The sequence below is a fragment of the Parasteatoda tepidariorum genome, chromosome 4, assembly GCF_043381705.1.
Source record: "Parasteatoda tepidariorum isolate YZ-2023 chromosome 4, CAS_Ptep_4.0, whole genome shotgun sequence".
NCBI classification, from domain to species: domain Eukaryota; kingdom Metazoa; phylum Arthropoda; class Arachnida; order Araneae; family Theridiidae; genus Parasteatoda; species Parasteatoda tepidariorum.
In genome coordinates this window covers 22,870,776-22,889,261 of record NC_092207.1, presented here as the reverse complement: position 1 = coordinate 22,889,261, position 18,486 = coordinate 22,870,776, and the positions used below count along the sequence as shown (strand labels likewise).

General features: G+C 30.5%; 1 protein-coding gene and 1 long non-coding RNA gene across 12 annotated transcripts in view; one reads left to right on the top strand and one right to left on the bottom strand.

Annotated features, from left to right (window-relative positions):
* LOC107438259 (uncharacterized) overlaps positions 1-6,943 on the top strand; it is a 10,310-nt gene extending 3,367 nt beyond the window's left edge. The window contains exons 2-3 of one of the 3 annotated variants that reach the window (XR_011636557.1): positions 4,354-4,835; positions 6,929-6,943. This is a non-coding gene — a long non-coding RNA (uncharacterized lncRNA). Of the gene's footprint in view, positions 1-4,353; positions 4,836-4,934; positions 6,218-6,928 lie in introns of those variants that run through there. The other 2 variants (XR_011636558.1, XR_006225593.2) reach the window with 2 other exon arrangements.
* A 2,993-nt stretch (positions 6,944-9,936) lies between these two features.
* Positions 9,937-18,486, bottom strand: part of LOC107438257 (uro-adherence factor A) — a 56,159-nt gene continuing 47,609 nt past the window's right edge. For 6 of the 9 annotated variants that reach the window (XM_043046143.2, XM_071179525.1, XM_071179528.1 and 3 more), the window contains 6 exons: positions 17,280-17,359; positions 15,677-15,701; positions 14,970-15,034; positions 13,945-14,028; positions 12,935-13,003; positions 9,937-10,326 (listed from right to left, as the gene is read on the bottom strand). In XM_043046143.2, coding sequence (XP_042902077.1) covers positions 10,183-10,326; positions 12,935-13,003; positions 13,945-14,028; positions 14,970-15,034; positions 15,677-15,701; positions 17,280-17,359 — 467 coding nt within the window. In that variant the 3' untranslated portion in view covers positions 9,937-10,182. The remainder of the gene's footprint in view (positions 10,327-12,934; positions 13,004-13,944; positions 14,029-14,969; positions 15,035-15,676; positions 15,702-17,279; positions 17,360-18,486) is intronic. The other 3 variants (XM_071179524.1, XM_071179529.1, XM_071179527.1) reach the window with 1 other exon arrangement.

Sequence of the window (18,486 nt, the reverse complement as noted above, 5' to 3'; positions counted from 1 at the left end):
TTAGCAGTTATTAATTGATTCACTTTAGGCAGTTATTGTGATTTTAGTAGCTTTTAGTTATATATTTGAATATTTTCCTGACAGGCTCGAACCTGATTTTAGATTAGCTTAAATAATTTATTTGGAGGAAAATGCTTGAATTACTTTGATTGCATAAAAATAATAAAATATTAAATCAAGATAAATAATTTTATTAAGAAATCTAAGCCTAGATGCAATTAGATTTAAGTATTAGTGAAGCACGTGTCGATCCACACGTGTTGATTTAGACTTGAACTAGAATAGTAAATTGTTAATTCTAATTTTTTCTTAATTAATTTCATAATTAAATTAATGAAACGGTTCGATAGTGATGAGTAATTATCAAGGAATATTAATTATTTTTCTCCACTAACTAGTTATTCAAATTCACAACGCAATTCAAATTAATGAGAGACACATTTTTAGGTACTGTTATATGTCTCCATAAAGCAAATATAACAATTACCAATACTAAAATTATATGATTAAAAAATTATAACAAATGAAAATGGAAAATAATGAAAACTATTACTATTTTTTTTCACTTTAATATTGGTGCCTGGAATTAGAATGGACTTAATACCAAAAACAAGGTAAACTAAACTACATAACATGCTCAAGCAAGGGCGCCGGCAGAATAATATAAAAAGGGGTGCAACCCTCTAACAAACTACCCCCCCCACACACACACACACACAAAAAAAATTAAAAATATTCTGTTATTACATTTTGTTTTGCTATTACATATACTTTCATCGGTTAATTTTTTTCAAGATATATTTCTTCATTGTTAACAAGATATTTAAAAAAAAGTACGACTTTCTTGTACTTGCAAATTTTGCCACGAGAAACTGTATTGATGGCGCTGGCATAGCTACTGACTTTGAAAGACAAATAACTGTAAACAGTAATTTCGTATACTAACGTGTTTGTGCACGCTTAACATTGGTATTTATTGTGCTGATGAAGTTCTACAGTTCTGAGAAGTCAGTTTGTGTTATACATCTTTGTTAAACTAATAACTAAAAGAAAATATAATATTATTTATATTTTATTAAATGAAATTTAAAAATATAGCTTAGCTATCTGCTCAAGAAAAAAATCTTTTTTTGACAGTTTAGATAAAAAATTACTTTCGAGTGTTCGACTTATGAATAGATTTTACAAATTGACTGCATTCGGTTATTTTTTGTAGAAAAAAGTAACTTTTGTAGAAAAAAGTTATAAACAGATTTGGACAGCAAACAAGAGGATTACAATTCTTGTTTGATTAAACAATTTTTTAATTGTTATGTATCAATAATTACTTAATTATTTATTTTTGAATAAAAATATTTTTTAAAAAGTTTTTTTATAACAAAATTATTTTTCTGTATCTCTTTAATTGTTTAAAAAAAAGACAGGGGGGTGCAAGTGCACCTTCTTGCACCTCCTTGCCGGCGCCCCTGATTTTGTGTATATTACTGATTGAACTCTCCTATTTTGGTAGAAGAATTAAACTCTATGGTACCAGTTTACAAAGCATTGGAAAGTAATGCCAACGTTGGTGACGTAAAAGATCTTATTTTATTTTATAACGGGTGTTGAACAGTCTATTCAAAATTTTCCAGATTATAATAAAGTGAGAGACTTAAGACTTTTCCTCCTTTGTGCCCAGTGGCACATAAGGCTCTTAATTTCTTGTGCCTGCTCATTCGGTGAGAATGACAAGATACCGCATGCTTTCGTTCTTCTTTTATTTATCTTTTCTATGTAACCTATGTCTTCTCTTTTTCGCTTGCCTTCTCCACGTTAAGGCTACTGATGATATTCTTATGGCAGGCATTCTCAAAATATGACCTATCCGTTTCCATATTTTACTTTTTATATTAAGGGTGATTAAAATAATAATAATTAAGGGTGATAATGATAATATGATTAATAATAATTAAGGGATGTTTGGTTTTACTTTAGAGGTCTGAATAAGATAAGGTTTGAGGCCAGAATATTTCTTAAATACCTGTTTTGCCAATTGTTTAGCTTTCATTCTGCAGTTTTCTAAATTTCTGACCCATATAAAGGAACACTCCTTACTACTGAATTAAAAAATATTAGTTTTAGTCTTAATTAATTATTTGATCACTTAACCTTCGTCAACCTTTTGAAGCAATATTGTGCTTTTGAAATTCTTGCTCCTATTTCTGCATCTGTTCATCCCTTTCTATTAACTATTCTACCAAGGAATGTAAATTTTTCCCGACCTCTATTTTGCCACTTTCAATTTTAATTCCAATCTCAGTCGTGCCATTTATTCGCCCAGTTTTGGATTTGTTTTTATTTATTCTGCATATTTTTTTTTTTTAAAAAAAAGTTGTCTTAAATTGCAGGTTTTACATTTACTGGCAAATCAAACATGTCCTCAGCAAAATCTAAGTTCTCTAATACTGTAGTAAAGTTTAATCTTATTCCTCTTTTTACATCTTGGATTGTTTATAATTGATTGAAGTAGGAGAAATGCCAAAAAATGCGCTGAGGAGTTTAAAGCAAAACAGAGAGACCTGTGGATTTTGAAACTCTTTATATAACCACTTCTCGTACTCAACAAATTCTTTTGTTTTCTGAATTTTTGGGGGATCAGCTGATAATAACATAAACTATTACAAATCGACATTGTTGTGTGGAGAAAAAGGAACTGAGCAAAATTTAACCTGTAAAAAAAGTTTCTGTCTTGCTTTCTCACATGTATATGGAAAAAAGTAATGGAAAAACAGCCCGGGGGAAAGCAAAAGGAAAATAATGCACCAGAAAAAAACATCGTGACATAAAATTGACCTAAATTAATTTAAGTGCTATGAATGAATTAAATATTATTTTAAAATTAGTTAATATGCAAGGATTAGCTTGAAGTTGGATGTAAGAAACTTTTCCCATTTCATATTTTTTATCTCTTTCATACTCTTACATGAGCTTTAAAAATTTTCTAAAACCTACACTTATTGTATTGCGATATGAAAATCCTATAAAAAATAATACTTTTTTAATCAAGGACTCATTTTTTAAAACAAACTGCACATTGCAATAAAATATATGTATTGTCATTATTATTGTCTAGGATACATATTTTCATCGTTATACAAATAAAAAATAATTAAATTTTTATGAATTCTTTTCCTCACACTTCAAATTTATCCTTGCATATGAAGTAAAGTTTTTGAAAAAAATATTTAGTAACATTTTAATACATGTTTAACAATAAATTTGAACTCAACGGCTGGAGTTAAATCGGTTGTTAAATTGATATAACTTTTAAGAGAACAACCACTTTCAGTGTCAGTTGTGTATTGTGATCTTAAAGGGATTATCTGATATATTAGTGTCTTTTTTTAAATATTTTTCGCAATGTTAATTTCTTTTCCAACTTATAAAAATAATGTTTTACAACGTGTTTCTAACAGTAAATCTAATTGATATTGATACAGTCAAATATCGAGAAAAATGTTATGTTTGTTTTTGTTGTTTATGGAAATGAGGGGGGGGGGAAGTAATGTGATATCGGGTCAATGACTTTCATTTTGGTAATTTTACCCTTTCCCTCCCTTAAGATTGCCACCTCATTAGTTTTTCTGAGCGTTATAATATTAAGCATGGCAGGCGCCGGTTGCAGGCTTCTTTGAACAACACGTGCAATGTCGTCATAGCTTTGGTTTCGTCATCTTGATTTTTAATTGCTACTTCTAATGTAATTTTCTACTTCTCTGATCGTTCTGAAAATAAAAAATCTGCTGATTAGAGTTAGCAGGGAAGAAATTAGTATTTCAAGGTCGTTCATTTTGAGGCAGAAATGAGAGCGAGTATAAATAAGCAGTTCAAGATATTTCTTGATTTCGCTTTCTGCGCTCATCTGTTTGCTTGCACCCTAAAAGTAATTTCTGCACCTATAAATATGGAGACATCCACGCGAACCACACATTCTATATATGACGATATTCGATATAAAAAAAGAGAATATATATATATATATGAAGCGTTGACACAAATTAAGTTGATTTGATATGGCACTTTGAGCTAGACTAAGCTTTGGATTGATAAATTAGCGTTATTTGGTGATGTGATGTACAGTTGATGCAGGTTTTTGTTATTTAAGAAGGAAGTATAATTTTGATTATCTGAATTTGCACTTATGTATTTATATTTATTATTATTTATGTATTATTATTATTTATTTATATTTACTTATTTATGTATTTGTATTTATTTATTTATTTATATATATATGCAATCTTCATCATCTCTGATGAAACTTACTCGGGTAATGTGCCCATTTATTAATCCTTACTTTTATTTCTAAACTAGAAGGACCAGAAGGTATACCACCTGAACGATCCTCACCACATGATGAAGGGGTAGGGGTAAAGGACCACTTCGGCCTCAGGCAACCCGGCCAGCCGATATGACTGCGATGCCGAACCACACATTCTACCATGACCAGATAACGCGAAGAGTCAATTTTTTCTTTTCTCTATTTTTCCAACGCCCTGAATGTAGCGATGATGCACCAAGGCGGCTTTCCGGCTGTCAACGAGGCTATATTCTCACCATCAAGAGCATGCTGTAATATTTTTTCTTGAATTTGCAACCTTCCCCACTGCTATTCTTTTGGAGTGAAAATATTTAAAAGAAAATCCTGCTGGACCTCTGATAATAGCGATTAAAATGGTTCTTAAATAACATGTAACGAAGCTTCTGTTTTTCTTTATCATTCCTACCTGTAAAAAAATGATGACCCTTTAGTTGACTTCAATGATCCAGGTCATCTCTCCTCCATCAAAAACTTGGTATGTAGAAGGAAAATCGCTAACTTCTTTAACATTAATAAGGTAGTTCTACTCTAATTTGACTGGTCTGATTTGTGTTTTTCCCCCCTTCTTTTACAGAGTGTTTCAGTTAAACGTTTCAGAACTCCTAAGAGGGGTAGGGTGTATCCTGACGCTGACGACTCGAAATCATATAGCAATGCGGGATTGGAATTGCTTTCCAGACGCGGTAGATGGCGTTGTACAAAAGTTCCGAGCTTTCGTGCAGGGAATCGTCATTTAGCACAAGGACGCGAAGTTAGTAGGATGACTGATTATACGAATACAGAGTTAGCCGATATGCATTTGGCGTACGGGGCTGCAGATTGTAGTGGGTCAGCCACGCAGCGTTTCTATGCGGAACGATATCCGACGAGCTGTATTCCCAGTCATAATTTCTTTGCACGCCTGCACCAGAGGTTAGCTGAGACGGGTTCATTTGAAAGAGCTGGCAGGGACCGGTTAAGAACAGTGCGGACTCCGGCTGTCGAAGAGAATGTGCTGCAGCTGATGCAGGAGACGCCAAGTAGGAGTACGCGAAGTCTAGCGTACGAACTCAGAATTTCCCGTTGAAGCGTCTGGAGGATTCTCCGAGAGCACTACATGCATCCGTTTCGCATGCAGGCATTGAAACCGGATGATTATGCACCTCGTATTGCTTTCGCACAGCGGTACCTTGGAAAGTGTGCTACAGATCCCCTTTTCCCTGCTTCCGGTGAGGCATCCTTCACAAGGGAAGGAATTTTCAACCTGTCTGGGACGGATTCCCATATCTGGACAGAGGAGAACCCGCATGCAATACGACGTCGTGCAGCACAGTCTCGATTTTCGATCAATGTTTGGGCCGGTATTATAGGAGATCACCTCATCGGACCTTACTTGTTACCATTTCGTCTAACTGGACGTAACTACTTGATCTTTCTGCAGCAAGTATTACCACAACTTTTGGGAGACGAACAGATTTCTGCATCAACGCAACAGACAATGTAGTTCCAACACCCATTGCCCCTTTCAGCCTAAATGTTCGCAACCACCTAGATGTCACATTTAGTCAACAGTGGCAGTTCAGTGCGTTGGCCTCCTCGGTCACCCGACCTATCATGTCTTGATTTTTATTTCTGGGGTCATATGAAAACACTGGTTTACGACATCCCTGTTGACAATGTTGAGGAACTTGTTGCAAGAATCGCAGTAACTGCCGGAGAAATTCGAGATATGCCTGGAGTATTGCAGAATGTTCGGATGTCCATGCGCCGGAGATGTGAGGTGTGCATTGTAGCCGGTGGCAGAAACTTCGAACACTTACTTTGACCCAGGGACCTTATGCTTTTTTCAATGTATTATTAAAACGATTTTCCACTTACTGTCTCTTTTCTTTATGGTGCTTCTGTGTACATCACCGCTTCAGGAAAGCATTTCCGACCCCACATTGCTATATGATGTCGGGTCGTCAGGATGAACTCTACCCCTCTTAGCTGAACGAGGAAATACCCCATTCACTCTTTATTTATATCTATAATGAAGCATCTGTAATTTCTTTTTAAACTTTATGTGATTACGCAAAGAAGAAAATGTTCACTTATTTTCAGCATGATTTAAAAAAAGCGAACATTTACATAAGCGAGCGGTAATACATTTATTTTAAACATAGTGTATTAAAATAAATGTACTACCACTTTTAATTCTGCAGTGCTATCTTGCTCCTACTATATGCATGCACAGTCTTATAGACTGTGTCGGCCAGCTGTCCCACGTACACGAACTCACCGCTTCATTCTCATTGACACCGCTTTTTCCAACTTCGCAGCAATGAAAGAGGTGCCACCATTTTAAAGTGCACCATTTTTCAGAAGAAAGAAAAAAAATAACAAATTTATCTTTAGCTTCAAACTACTCAACGACATTAAAATTACTAACCTCATTTGAAAAAGAACAGTGTTGTCAGCAGAATTTCTTTTTTTTCTTTAGTTGAAAAACCAAAAATTGCTAAATTACTAACAAATTGCAAAATTATAAACTTTTCCCGTCTTGTATATTAAAGTTGCGGTTCCTGATTTTTTGACTTGACTTGATAGGATTTGTCGTAGAGTACCTACGCGAAGCGGGCATCTCACTCCTTCATCTGGTCTGTTAAAATAATTGAGACTAATGGCATTGGTAAAGAAGAGATTCGAGTGGTGGAAGTGCGGGCATCTCACTCCTTCATCTGGTCTGTTAAAATAATTGAGACTAATGGCATTGGTATAGAAGAGATTCGAGTGGTGGGAGTGCGGGCATCTCACTCTTTCATCTGGTCTGTTAAAATAATTGAGACTAATGGCATTGGTAAAGAAGAGATTCGAGTGGTGGCAGTGTGGGCATCTCACTCTTTCATCTGGTCTGTTAAAATAATTGAGACTAATGGCATTGGTAAAGAAGAGATTCGAGTGGTGGCAGTGAAGCCTCCGTAGAATTACAGTCATATCTGAGTTAAAGTCAATTTAAGAGCTGAAGATAATTTCATAGTCTGTAAATTTGGGGTGAATACTGGGGAAGTCCCTTTAGTCAATGATAAATGTAATTATAAATATATACAACATTATATACAAGTATGAAAAAATATGAGAATTAATTTTTTCAACTACGGAACCGTATATAACAGGGGTGGCCAAGCTCCTTTAGAGTCGAGCCATTTTTCGCGAGCCGTAATTAAATACGTAATTAAAAGGTATGCAAAAAAGGTATTAAAAATATTTTTTTACATAAATTATATTTATTGAGAACATATAAGTATAAGTACAAAATATGTGTTTGGAATTTAAATATTAAAAACTTAACACATTTATTTTACTTCTCTTGATAATTCTTTAAAATATGATGAATAATTGGTGACAGCACTTCTCAGTTATTCTTTGAGATGCTGGGTAACTAATACTGATCGTTGTTTGGATTTCACGAATTTTAAAGTGGAATAAAATGATTCACATAAGAACGTTGTTCCTAATACTGAAATAATTCTACAATCAGCCTTTTTTAATTCAGGATACTTCGATTCTTTTACAAACTTCCAAAATTCAGTAATGACGTCGACTTATATTTTAATTGTAGAGCTTGATTTTCTTGCACCTCTATTAATTCTAATTCTCCAGATGCTTTTTGGGTCATAATTATATTGGAAATGGAAAACTCACTTTGATTTGGACAACGTAGCACTTAGTCTTTCATATTTGTTTTCAGTAATTTAAAAGACATTTTGAAACACATACGGAATGATAATAATTTTTTAAAAATACAGTACAGAACCCGTTATCCGGAAATCAGAAAACCGGAACGAAATTCGATAAATTTTCCCGCTACTTTAAAAAAAAAAAATTTTTTTTCCTCATAAGATTTTTAGGATTTTTTGTTCTTTTTTGAAAGATGTTTACTTTACCATCATTTTGGTAATAATCATTAGTGTATTACTTCATCGTTTTTTCTTCTTTTTAAGATTATTTCCAATTTTTCTTTTCTTTAGTTGGTTTTAACAATAACTAAAACGGCTTTTTTTAGCGATTCAGAAAACCGGAAAAATCAGTTATCCGGAATATCGATGGTCCCGATCGTTCCGGATAATCGGTTCCCTACTGTATAATAGCACAAAAATGAAAAGGGATCTCGAGTACATTTATCAAGAGCCACAAATAATCCTTCAAAGAGGCCTTCAATGTTGGCCACCCCTGTTATAAAATCAACCTTGTTCCAGCAGAACCCCGACTTAAGAAATAAAGTTTTAAAGTAATTGTGAACACTATTACCTATAAAAGACTATTTTAAAAAATTTTAATTAAAAGAATGAAGATTTTTCATTCTTTTATCATTAATCTAAAATTAGGTTTTATGTATGACAAGTTAATTTGCAGTCCTTGTGCTATATCTATGCTAGATAAGAATTTGTTTTTGGTGTATACACATAAGCTGAAAATAATATAATATATGAAATAAAATAGGAAGGAATTATGGTTTACTTCGAAATAACTTAAAAGATTTGCTATAAACTTTCAAAGTTAGTTATTTTATCTTGATTTGCAACTATAATGCAATATTTTATAAATGCTTGTTCTTTTCTTAATTTGTCAAATATATTATTGTTAGAATTATTATATATTTTTAAAAAAAAGCCATTTCCACTTTACTTCAAATAATTTCTTAAAGATAACCCAAAGATCAAATAAATTATGAACTACAGGTTAGATCTAAATATAATCGGAGGTTTCAAAACTCACTGGTTATAAGAACCAATTCACAGAACCTCTTTTACTCTTTCACGGTACCGTAGGGTTCTTACGCAGCCCCTATAGGGAACTGATGTTTTAGAGTATTTATAAATTAGCATTAAGTGCCACCATTTATTCAGAGAAAGTTGCACAAAAATCTTATTTTATTATGCATGCATATATTTTCTTTTGGTTTAAATTTTTTAAATATTACTATAACAGTGATCTAATTAATTTAGTGTAATTTTGAAAATTTTTTAACTCCTTAAGAGGAAAAAAAGCTAAAGATATAAATTGATGGTCTTTAGGCTCTTATTATGTTTCGAACCATACCTTTGCTTCTTTTTCTTCTTCTCTCTAACGGCAGGCACTGTATGAACTTTTGTTCTTCACCTCGGAAGATGCCGGAAGTGTTGCTCATTTAACGTTACCCAGTGGGCACCTGTGAACCTAAGTCACGGAGGCAAGCAACATTATGCACGCCACACTACCATAAATACCTGTTCATAGGGTGGGCCACATTCACACAGAGGACAACACATAGAGAGAAACATCCACCCAGAGCGGGATTCGAAACCGCAACCATTGTTTTCACACTCAGGCATGCTAACCGCTCGGCTACCTGGCCGGTACTGATTAAAAACCATTCATATATTGATTGATATACATATTCTATTGATTAATGGAGTTTTTAAATCATGTTAGCCAGCTTCAATTGAAACGGGTTAATATGCTTTAAAAACTTGATTTCTAATAATATGAAGAAAATTTTTTTATGAAAGAACTCCATTTAAAAATTATTCTCTCTTTTCAACTTTTTCTAACACACAAAATATAATGAAACCAACTTAATTTTTTATTAAAATGTTTTTAATTTCATATTCAACTTATATATATATATAGATATACAATATTCTCTGTTTCTTCCTTTAAATTAATGAGAAATGACCATGGTTGTAACATAGAAATTTGTGCTGTAACACTTATATAAGTAAAAAAAAAAAAAGTTCATCAGTCGGAATAGTAGCTAGTTTAAGAGGAAGATGAAGGAAATGAAAAGTTCATTTACATATGAATTGTGAGACTGATATGCATCAAGATTTTGCACTAGCTTCAGAAGATTCATCCATGCTATTATCTTGGATATCTGTTGTTGTAACAGAACAATCAGGGCTGTTGGTATTGCGATCTCCACTTGGAACATTTGAGTTATTTTTTTCTCCCAATTTATACAAAAGCTATAAGAAGTAATATAGTTTTTTAAAAAAAACTTAAAGCAAGTTTAAAATGTTTGAAAAACATATGACAATTTAGAAATAAAAACTCGAACCAGATGTAAACATTTCATCATCTCATCTACTTTTTCACGATTATTTCCGAGAACTTAAATAAAATTTACAGAAAAATTAAATTCATACAATCAGTATTTGATATAAGTCTGGGATTTATAACTGTTTTATTCCCCCGTTTTTTTTATCAGCAGTGCAAAATCAATCTGTATTATAACCCAAAAAACAGAAGTGCTAACCTTCCAAACTAACTACCAGTACTCAAAAGTACAATAACACAAAAATAAATAATAAGCGTCTTTGGAATTTATATCAGCACAATTTTAAGGAGCATATACTATTTCATTTTATATAGATATTTAACCCATTTTCTGCCAAAGATGCATAAACTCACTATTTCAATAAATACTTTTTTATTAGCACTGAGATGTATATTTTTCATTAATTTAATATTTCGGCTATTTTTAAGGGTTCTGATGAGATCTATAAAATAATTAGTAATTCAATTGGAATAAATACTTTCTCTTGAGAAATTTTAAAACTATGTTATTTTTTTCACTTCAAACAGTTATTGACAAATTTGACTCTTTTGAAAATGTATAATTATTCCACTTGAAATTAATTATATGTTTTTATGATGGATTAAAGTTGTAAGTTTTGTAAATGAAATAAAATTAAAACTAATATCATAAAAAACTAATGTTAAACTAGATGATTTGTTCATAGAGTTAGTTAACGGTGTGTATACACAAAATTTTATTTCTTAAATAATGTATTATTTTTTCATTTCATGCATGAAACTTTTTCATGTTTTAATGAATGTAATTTAAGCACATTTTAATATAAAATTATACCAGTATATCTTCAACCACATTAATCACATTGGGAAATTTTTTTCCTGTTAGAAAAATTATTAAAACTAAAAAAAAAGGGGGTGGGGAATAAATTGTTCAATTATAAGAGGTATAACTTCGTCATGAGATTTTCATATTTTTCTTGAACTATATTGAAAACTGTCAAAAACAGTAATTATTATTACTCAATTATAAGATCATAATCTTGACAATGAAATCGTAATATTTACAGATAAATCATAACAGCTGACACCTCTATCAAAAAATAACAGAAAATGCAATAATAATTTGAGGGTGTTTAAATCAAAAGACACCAGCGATCTAAACACGTTTTAGGAGGCAAATTATAGGAGTTTAAAAAAACAAGAATTAAAATCTTCCAACTAAGTAGTTCTGTGAGATCATTGGTCTTGCCTTATAACACATGTAGAATATATATATACATATAAAAAAATAAATTTCTAGTATAAAACAAAACATATGGAGGCCCAGTTATATTTTCTCTGAATAGTTACCGTATATTCCGGCGTATAATGCGCACTTTTAATACGAAAAAAAAACATTCAAATCTATGGGTGCGCGGTATACGCCGAATATAAAAAATTATGGATTAAAAAAATTTAAATATAGAAAAATACTTTTATTTTAAAGAAATAACATACCTTTACCTATATACTTCATTGATTTTTGTTATTACATAAATAGTTCATTATATTCGTCTTCCGCTATCAATTACAATTATTAAAATTTTTTTGTATTATAATAACATTTTTTTTTTAATTATCTGTAAGGTTGGACCTAAACATGTCTCACTCTAAAAGGCTTCGTGGTTTTCTAACGCAACCAGGACGGATTTGCCAGATGTTTTTAACCCACAATTTAACACTGTTTTTGTCCATCCAGAATCACATTATTGCTCTTTCAATTCTACCCTCACATAGATGTCAAATTCAGTTCTTTTATTTTTGCAAAAGATAGGGAAAAAAACTTTTTATTTATGATCTTGAAAGACGATATTGCACATGTACAATCCAAATTTTCGTGCGCGTTATACGAAGAGTATATCTTAAAATTTAAAAAAAGTAATTAGAAATTACGGGTGTGCGTTATGCGCCGGAATCTACGGTAAATGAAATTTAGCTAATTCAGACTAAGACTAAATTCAAAACATTTTTTTTAATAGTTCAATTTCCCCTCAATATAATAATAATGATCTGCACATCAATAAATCTCTCGATTTTTTTAAATGTCTACTTCGTTCCCCTATAATACTATTTCAATTTTCGAAAACATTTAAAAGGATGGGATATGAAACCATTGAATATTTATCCTATGTTTTGCGTTTTTTTTCCCTTTACTGACTAAACTGTCAAAAACTGTAATTTTTATTATTCATTTACAAAACTGCTTTTTTTTTCTTCTTTTTTTATCAACTTAGTCCCCTCTACTTTCTGCCATTAACACTCAGTTTTACAACTGACACATTTGAAAAAAAAATTTGTGCAGTTGCAGTAAATACATTGAAATAACATTTGCTTAAAGAAATAATTTTGGTAAAAGTCAGAGGTATTATTTAAATAAACCAGAAAATTTTCCAACTTAATTATAAACATCTTGATTTATTTTTAAAAAGAAATTACTCTTTCAAACAAATTTATTTCACCCAGCAGATAATTTTAAATTAAACAAAGGCAAATACTTACATTTCTAACAGTCGATTTGATAAACTCCTTGCGATAAGACAAATCAAACTTTGGGTACATACTGTAAATCTAAAATAATACAAGTTTACTTTAATAGACGAAAAAATATATGTTTATCATCATTGTTTAGTAATTATTACACAAAAATATGTTGTACCACCCTTAAAATGATATCAGGCAATGCATGAAAAATTTTAAATGTTGTATAACAAATCATAGGCCGAATTTCAAGGTTAAATTAACAAATATTATGAAGAAATTTTTAAAACAAAGCATTGCAACATAATTTTTTTTAGTAATTATATTTAAAAGTTCAACCACCTGTAAACTTTGGTGGTTAAGTTTTTTTTCATTCTATAATAGTATGAAGGTATTGACAGTGTGAAATGCAGTATAATTACAATAAATTGAAATTTAAAAAGAAAATTGCAGTTTCTTTTATACATTTATTTTACTTTATTAGAAAATTAGAGTTCGATATGAAAGCTAATAACTAAGTAGATTTCATTTATAAAAATTTAACCCCGATTTTGATGTATACAGATATTGGTTTAAAACGTATTTATTACAAAAAACACAGCAAATGTTGATAGAATAAGGAAAAAAGATTTGCGACATTATTGAATAATAAGACAATAGACAAACATGTTGAATAATAAGACATATTTTTATTTATATTTCATTAACTACCAAATACTATATACTACAATAAAGTAATGTTAGTTTTTAAAATTTAAGTTAAGTAAAAATGTGACATAATAAACCTTTTTTTTTTATCTTCAAGAAATGAAGTTTGATCTAGACTACTCAACTTTTTGTATATTTTAACACAATATTTTTTACTGAAAATTGAATTATTATTGAAAATGTTTATTGGAAAAAATGAATACAAGGAGCATTGCTAAGTTAAAAGATATAAAGAAAAAATATAAAAAATAATGAATATAAAAAATATAAAGAAAAAAATCACAAAATTATAAACTCATTAGAAATAAACAGAAAACACTTACTTTTTGTATAACTTTATTTATTGTTATATCTTGCAAATCAGTTTGCTCAACAATATCTGAAATGTTTTTTTCTAAAACACTATCCTACAAAGATAAAAATAAATAAATACATTAATTAAGATAAAATATTATGCTTATTTTGAACAAAAGTGCGTCAATTTTAAACAATTTCAGTATAACTTGAGCTTGAGTACTGAAGCTTTTAATACAAAATTAAAATTGATATCTTCAGAGGTGATTGTGAGCCCAACTCAAAAATCCTGAAAATTTCCGGAGTAAAATCATTAATGACACATTTCCAAAAATTAATGTCTTCATTCTAAATAAATTATATGCAGCATAATTCAAATGAAAAATTATGTATATGTTTACTTTTATGTCTAATCACATTATTCTACCAGAGAAAATATTTACAAATGAAAGAGATACCAAGCATAAATTCTAGTTCTAATATTTCGATAAGATATATAACAATCTAGTTCTAATACTAGATAAGAATTTTTAAACATAAATGTGATCGATGATTTCCTGAAACTTCTAGACTTTAGATTTCCGAATCACGGTTAGCGAAAAATCCGGTAATCTGGATTTTTTTCGGAGCACAATCATCTCTGTATAATTTGTGTGTGCCACTCAATCAATAAAATGTTTTACAGAAAATTCAAATTTTAGAGGCTAATATAACATTTCTAACTGAATATCTATTTCCGTTAAAAGTTATTATTATAAAGTATAAAATCTAAAATATATTTTAAAAATTAATAATTAGTTTACAGCGATTATTTCTCACCAAATATATTAAATATCATAGAGCTAATTTATTATAAATGAATCAAATTAATATTTTTGTGTGATGGTAATGCTTATTAAATAAATAAAAAAAGTATATTTTTTGTTAAGAGGCAGATAAAGGGTAGTAAAATTATTTTGTATTAATCCCTAAAAATGTTTCACAATCATAGGATCAAACTCTAATCAGTTATTTATAAATATATCAAATGAATGATGAGAGATTTGCAACTTACAATAGGGTGTCCAATCAATGAAGCTAATGGCTTATCACAGTCTTCTTCATCGTCATTAGCATCACCTAAACAACATGCATAAAGTATTTTTAAGATTAAATTTACCTAGTTAAATTATTGAATAGAATATAGAAACTTATTAGATTGGTTAAATTCCCAAATATTATTTTGGCATGCTCATTTAGAGCTTAGATAATCATTTAGATCATAAACTATATTAGAAAATTAACTTTGATAGGAACCATAAAAATTCTCTTGTTGTCTAATTGTATGTAGAATTAAGTAATCTGATCAAATTGTTGTAAAATAAGTCTGATTAAAAAAAGAGGAAAAATAGTGCATTATATCATGGGACCTATGTTTACCAAAGAATAGCAAATTTTTTGAAGTACCTTGTTAAATAAACGAGAGAAAAGATAAAAACTCAACAAATGCATTATCAACCTTAAAAGGTTATGTTAGAAGAAAAGTTTTTGAAGCACGTTTGGGAAAAAAAAAAACATAGGATAGACTAAATTTCATAAACAATAAGAGTTAATTAATTAAAAACGAGACATTTATAAACATAGCACAAGTAAGAAATTAATATTATAAAAAGCAAACAGCAAAAATTCAAATAAATAAGCTTGGTAGTCAATGAATGATGACTGCAAAGCTTATTTATTTCAATTTTCAAATATTGTTTAAATGATTCAAATAAGGCTTACCTCTTTTTTCAGATTTTTCTGAAGCCTATTAGAAGAAAAAAAAATCAGTTATCTAATAGGATAATGACTTTCAAAAACTAGCTCATAATACATTCTCAATTCAGACAAAATAAATAATGTTACCAGGGGTCTGTCTAGGTTTTTTTTGAAAGGTACCTATTTTGTGAAAATTTAGACATAATTTGTGAAAATAAAAAATTATATTAAAAAAATCAACACAAAAATATGGTAAAGTAAAAAAATATTTTCACAAATTGTTACTACAAATAAAAATCATTAAAGATTTCTATATATTTTTTCTCATATATTCAAAAACAATTTTGCTATTGTAAAATTTTGAGCTTAAAAATTGAGTCCAAATTTAAAAATCCATAAAAATCATTGTCCATAGTAAACTTTTAACCTGAATTTAATAAAAACATGCATTTAATGGTACTAGCACCATTAAATGCAGTTAAAAGGTATTTTCATTATAACATTTTCGACTAACTCATACAGAAAAAAATTTCATAGGGGAAAAAAAAATTCATAAAAAATAAAGGTCTGTTAGAATAAATTTACAATAATGTTTAAGATCATGTTTGAATTTTGACTTTTTGCAAAGTTTATAGAGTGAGAGTCTCATTGTTTCATTTTAAAAAACACAGCAAAAATAAAGCTCGCTTTAATATGGCATAAGCGACTTTTTAGGCTTACCACACCATCTTATATAACGTGTGCTACCTATTCGTAAAAGACAACTGGCAGAAAAGCTCATATTTTCTGTAGATCACAACGAGAACGGGGTTTGCATGGTACTGAAGTTTTTCTCCCCACTCCAAGTAAGGAACAGAGTGGCTGACGCTTTTTGCCTCCCTCGGCATTTCATGATCACACCATGCATCCGGCTAGGCATGGGGGAGAAAAGCGCTCTTCTTACAAATCGAGCGGGAAGAGCAGCGATGGCTCAGGGGAGAGAGCGTTCGTCTTCCAACGAAATGAACCGAGGTTCAATCCTGGCGATGGTTGGTTGATATAAATTCCGCATCCGGCTTGCACCGACCACAGTGCTGACGTGAAATATCCTCAGTGGTAGACGAATCATGGGTTACAGTCCCCTTGCCGCCAGGCTAACCATGGGAGGTTCTCGTGCTCTTCCTCTCCATGTAACACATATGCGGGTTAAATTCATCAAAAAAAGTCCTCCACGAAGGCAAATTTCTCCCAATACTTGATCCAGGAGTTCCCTCGTCTTCTGGATTGGGTTCAAAATTACAAGGCTACGGAGTTGAAAATTAATAGTCGTAAACCCAAAAATTGGGTCAGCTGTTCAACGATGGTTATAAAATAAAAATTGGGAGGGAAGCGAATTCCCTTCGATGTCATAATAACAATCCACGGGAGGGTTCCGTTAAAACGCATAATTCATACGGAATTTATCGTTTTTACAGGGATAAAAAAATTTTTTTTTAAAGAGGCAGAGAGGAGAATCTTAGAACTTGCTCTTTTAAAAGTATTTTGTGAAACAACAGTTTTTCCTAAAGTTAAATTTGTGAAAGTACCGCTAAAGGGTAACAAATTTGACCTGGACTGACCCCTGGTTACGTTTATATAATAATGTTACCTTTTGCTTTTTTGAGGGACGATCCTCATCTGTAGAAGCATTCTCTCCTGGAACTATAACTTCACCTGGAGTGCTTTGCACTATGGGGAAAAAATTATGTTTTCATTAATAAATAAAATCTCGAAATATTGATCAATTGCGAATAATAAGCAACAAATATAGTTAACAATTCGATCTAATTCCTAAATAATTTTTTTCTAAGATGCGTTAATTTTTAAATTTTACTATATACAGTAAATCATCATTTGTTTATACATCAGCCAGAGTGCCAATGGAATCGCCATATGAAACTCATATATGTATATATAACTCACATATGTATATATAACTCATATATGTATGTAACTCAAAATAAAGGAAATAACCCTAAAAATAACAATTTGGATAACTTAATAGCATTGTTAGTTGGAGCATGTCCTTTTTAAAAATCAGTTTATGACAGTGAAATGCCCACCTTCCTTTCTTAACTAACTCCTACCCTTTTAATGACTTTCACTCAGCTGGAAATACAGGGTAACCAATAGTTTTAAGAATTTTCAGGAAAAATATCTTGGGGAAAAAGACAAAATGTAACCAATAATTCTTTTTTTCTTGTTTCATAAACAAACAATTTTATCATAATGCCCGTTAGAATGTCTGAACTCATTCCAATATTACAACCAAAATTAAGTAAGTTTTTTTTTTCATTTACTAAAACATTACACATATTTTGCCTGTCCAAAACAAAATATTTCTCTTGAAAATTAGACATTTGCTAACTATAATTTCAAAACAGTAAAAAAGAAAAAAAAAACCCTGACTTTTTCAGGTATTTCAGAAAAATTTCAATACAAATCCAGACAATACTTTATGCCATAAAATTTTTCATCAGAAAATTTTTCGTTTTGTCAAATATTATGATAAAAAGATATCATTGAATTAGAATGGAAACATGGAAAAATTTCACTAAAATTTGGAAATTTTACTACAAATAATTGTAACAGATGTTAGAATTATTTAAATCAAATCTCAATAAGTGATTACTGCTACTGATTATTCAAAGACTGATTATTTTTCAGGTATGATATAGGAATTTTCCAGTCACTGCTTTTTAGAGTTGCAATAAAATTCTCTGACAATTCATTTTTCTTTATTCTTCCTGGTCCATGGGAGCCCCGATCTTTCAACTGTTTTAATTTTTAGAAAATACAGAAAATTTGCAGTACTT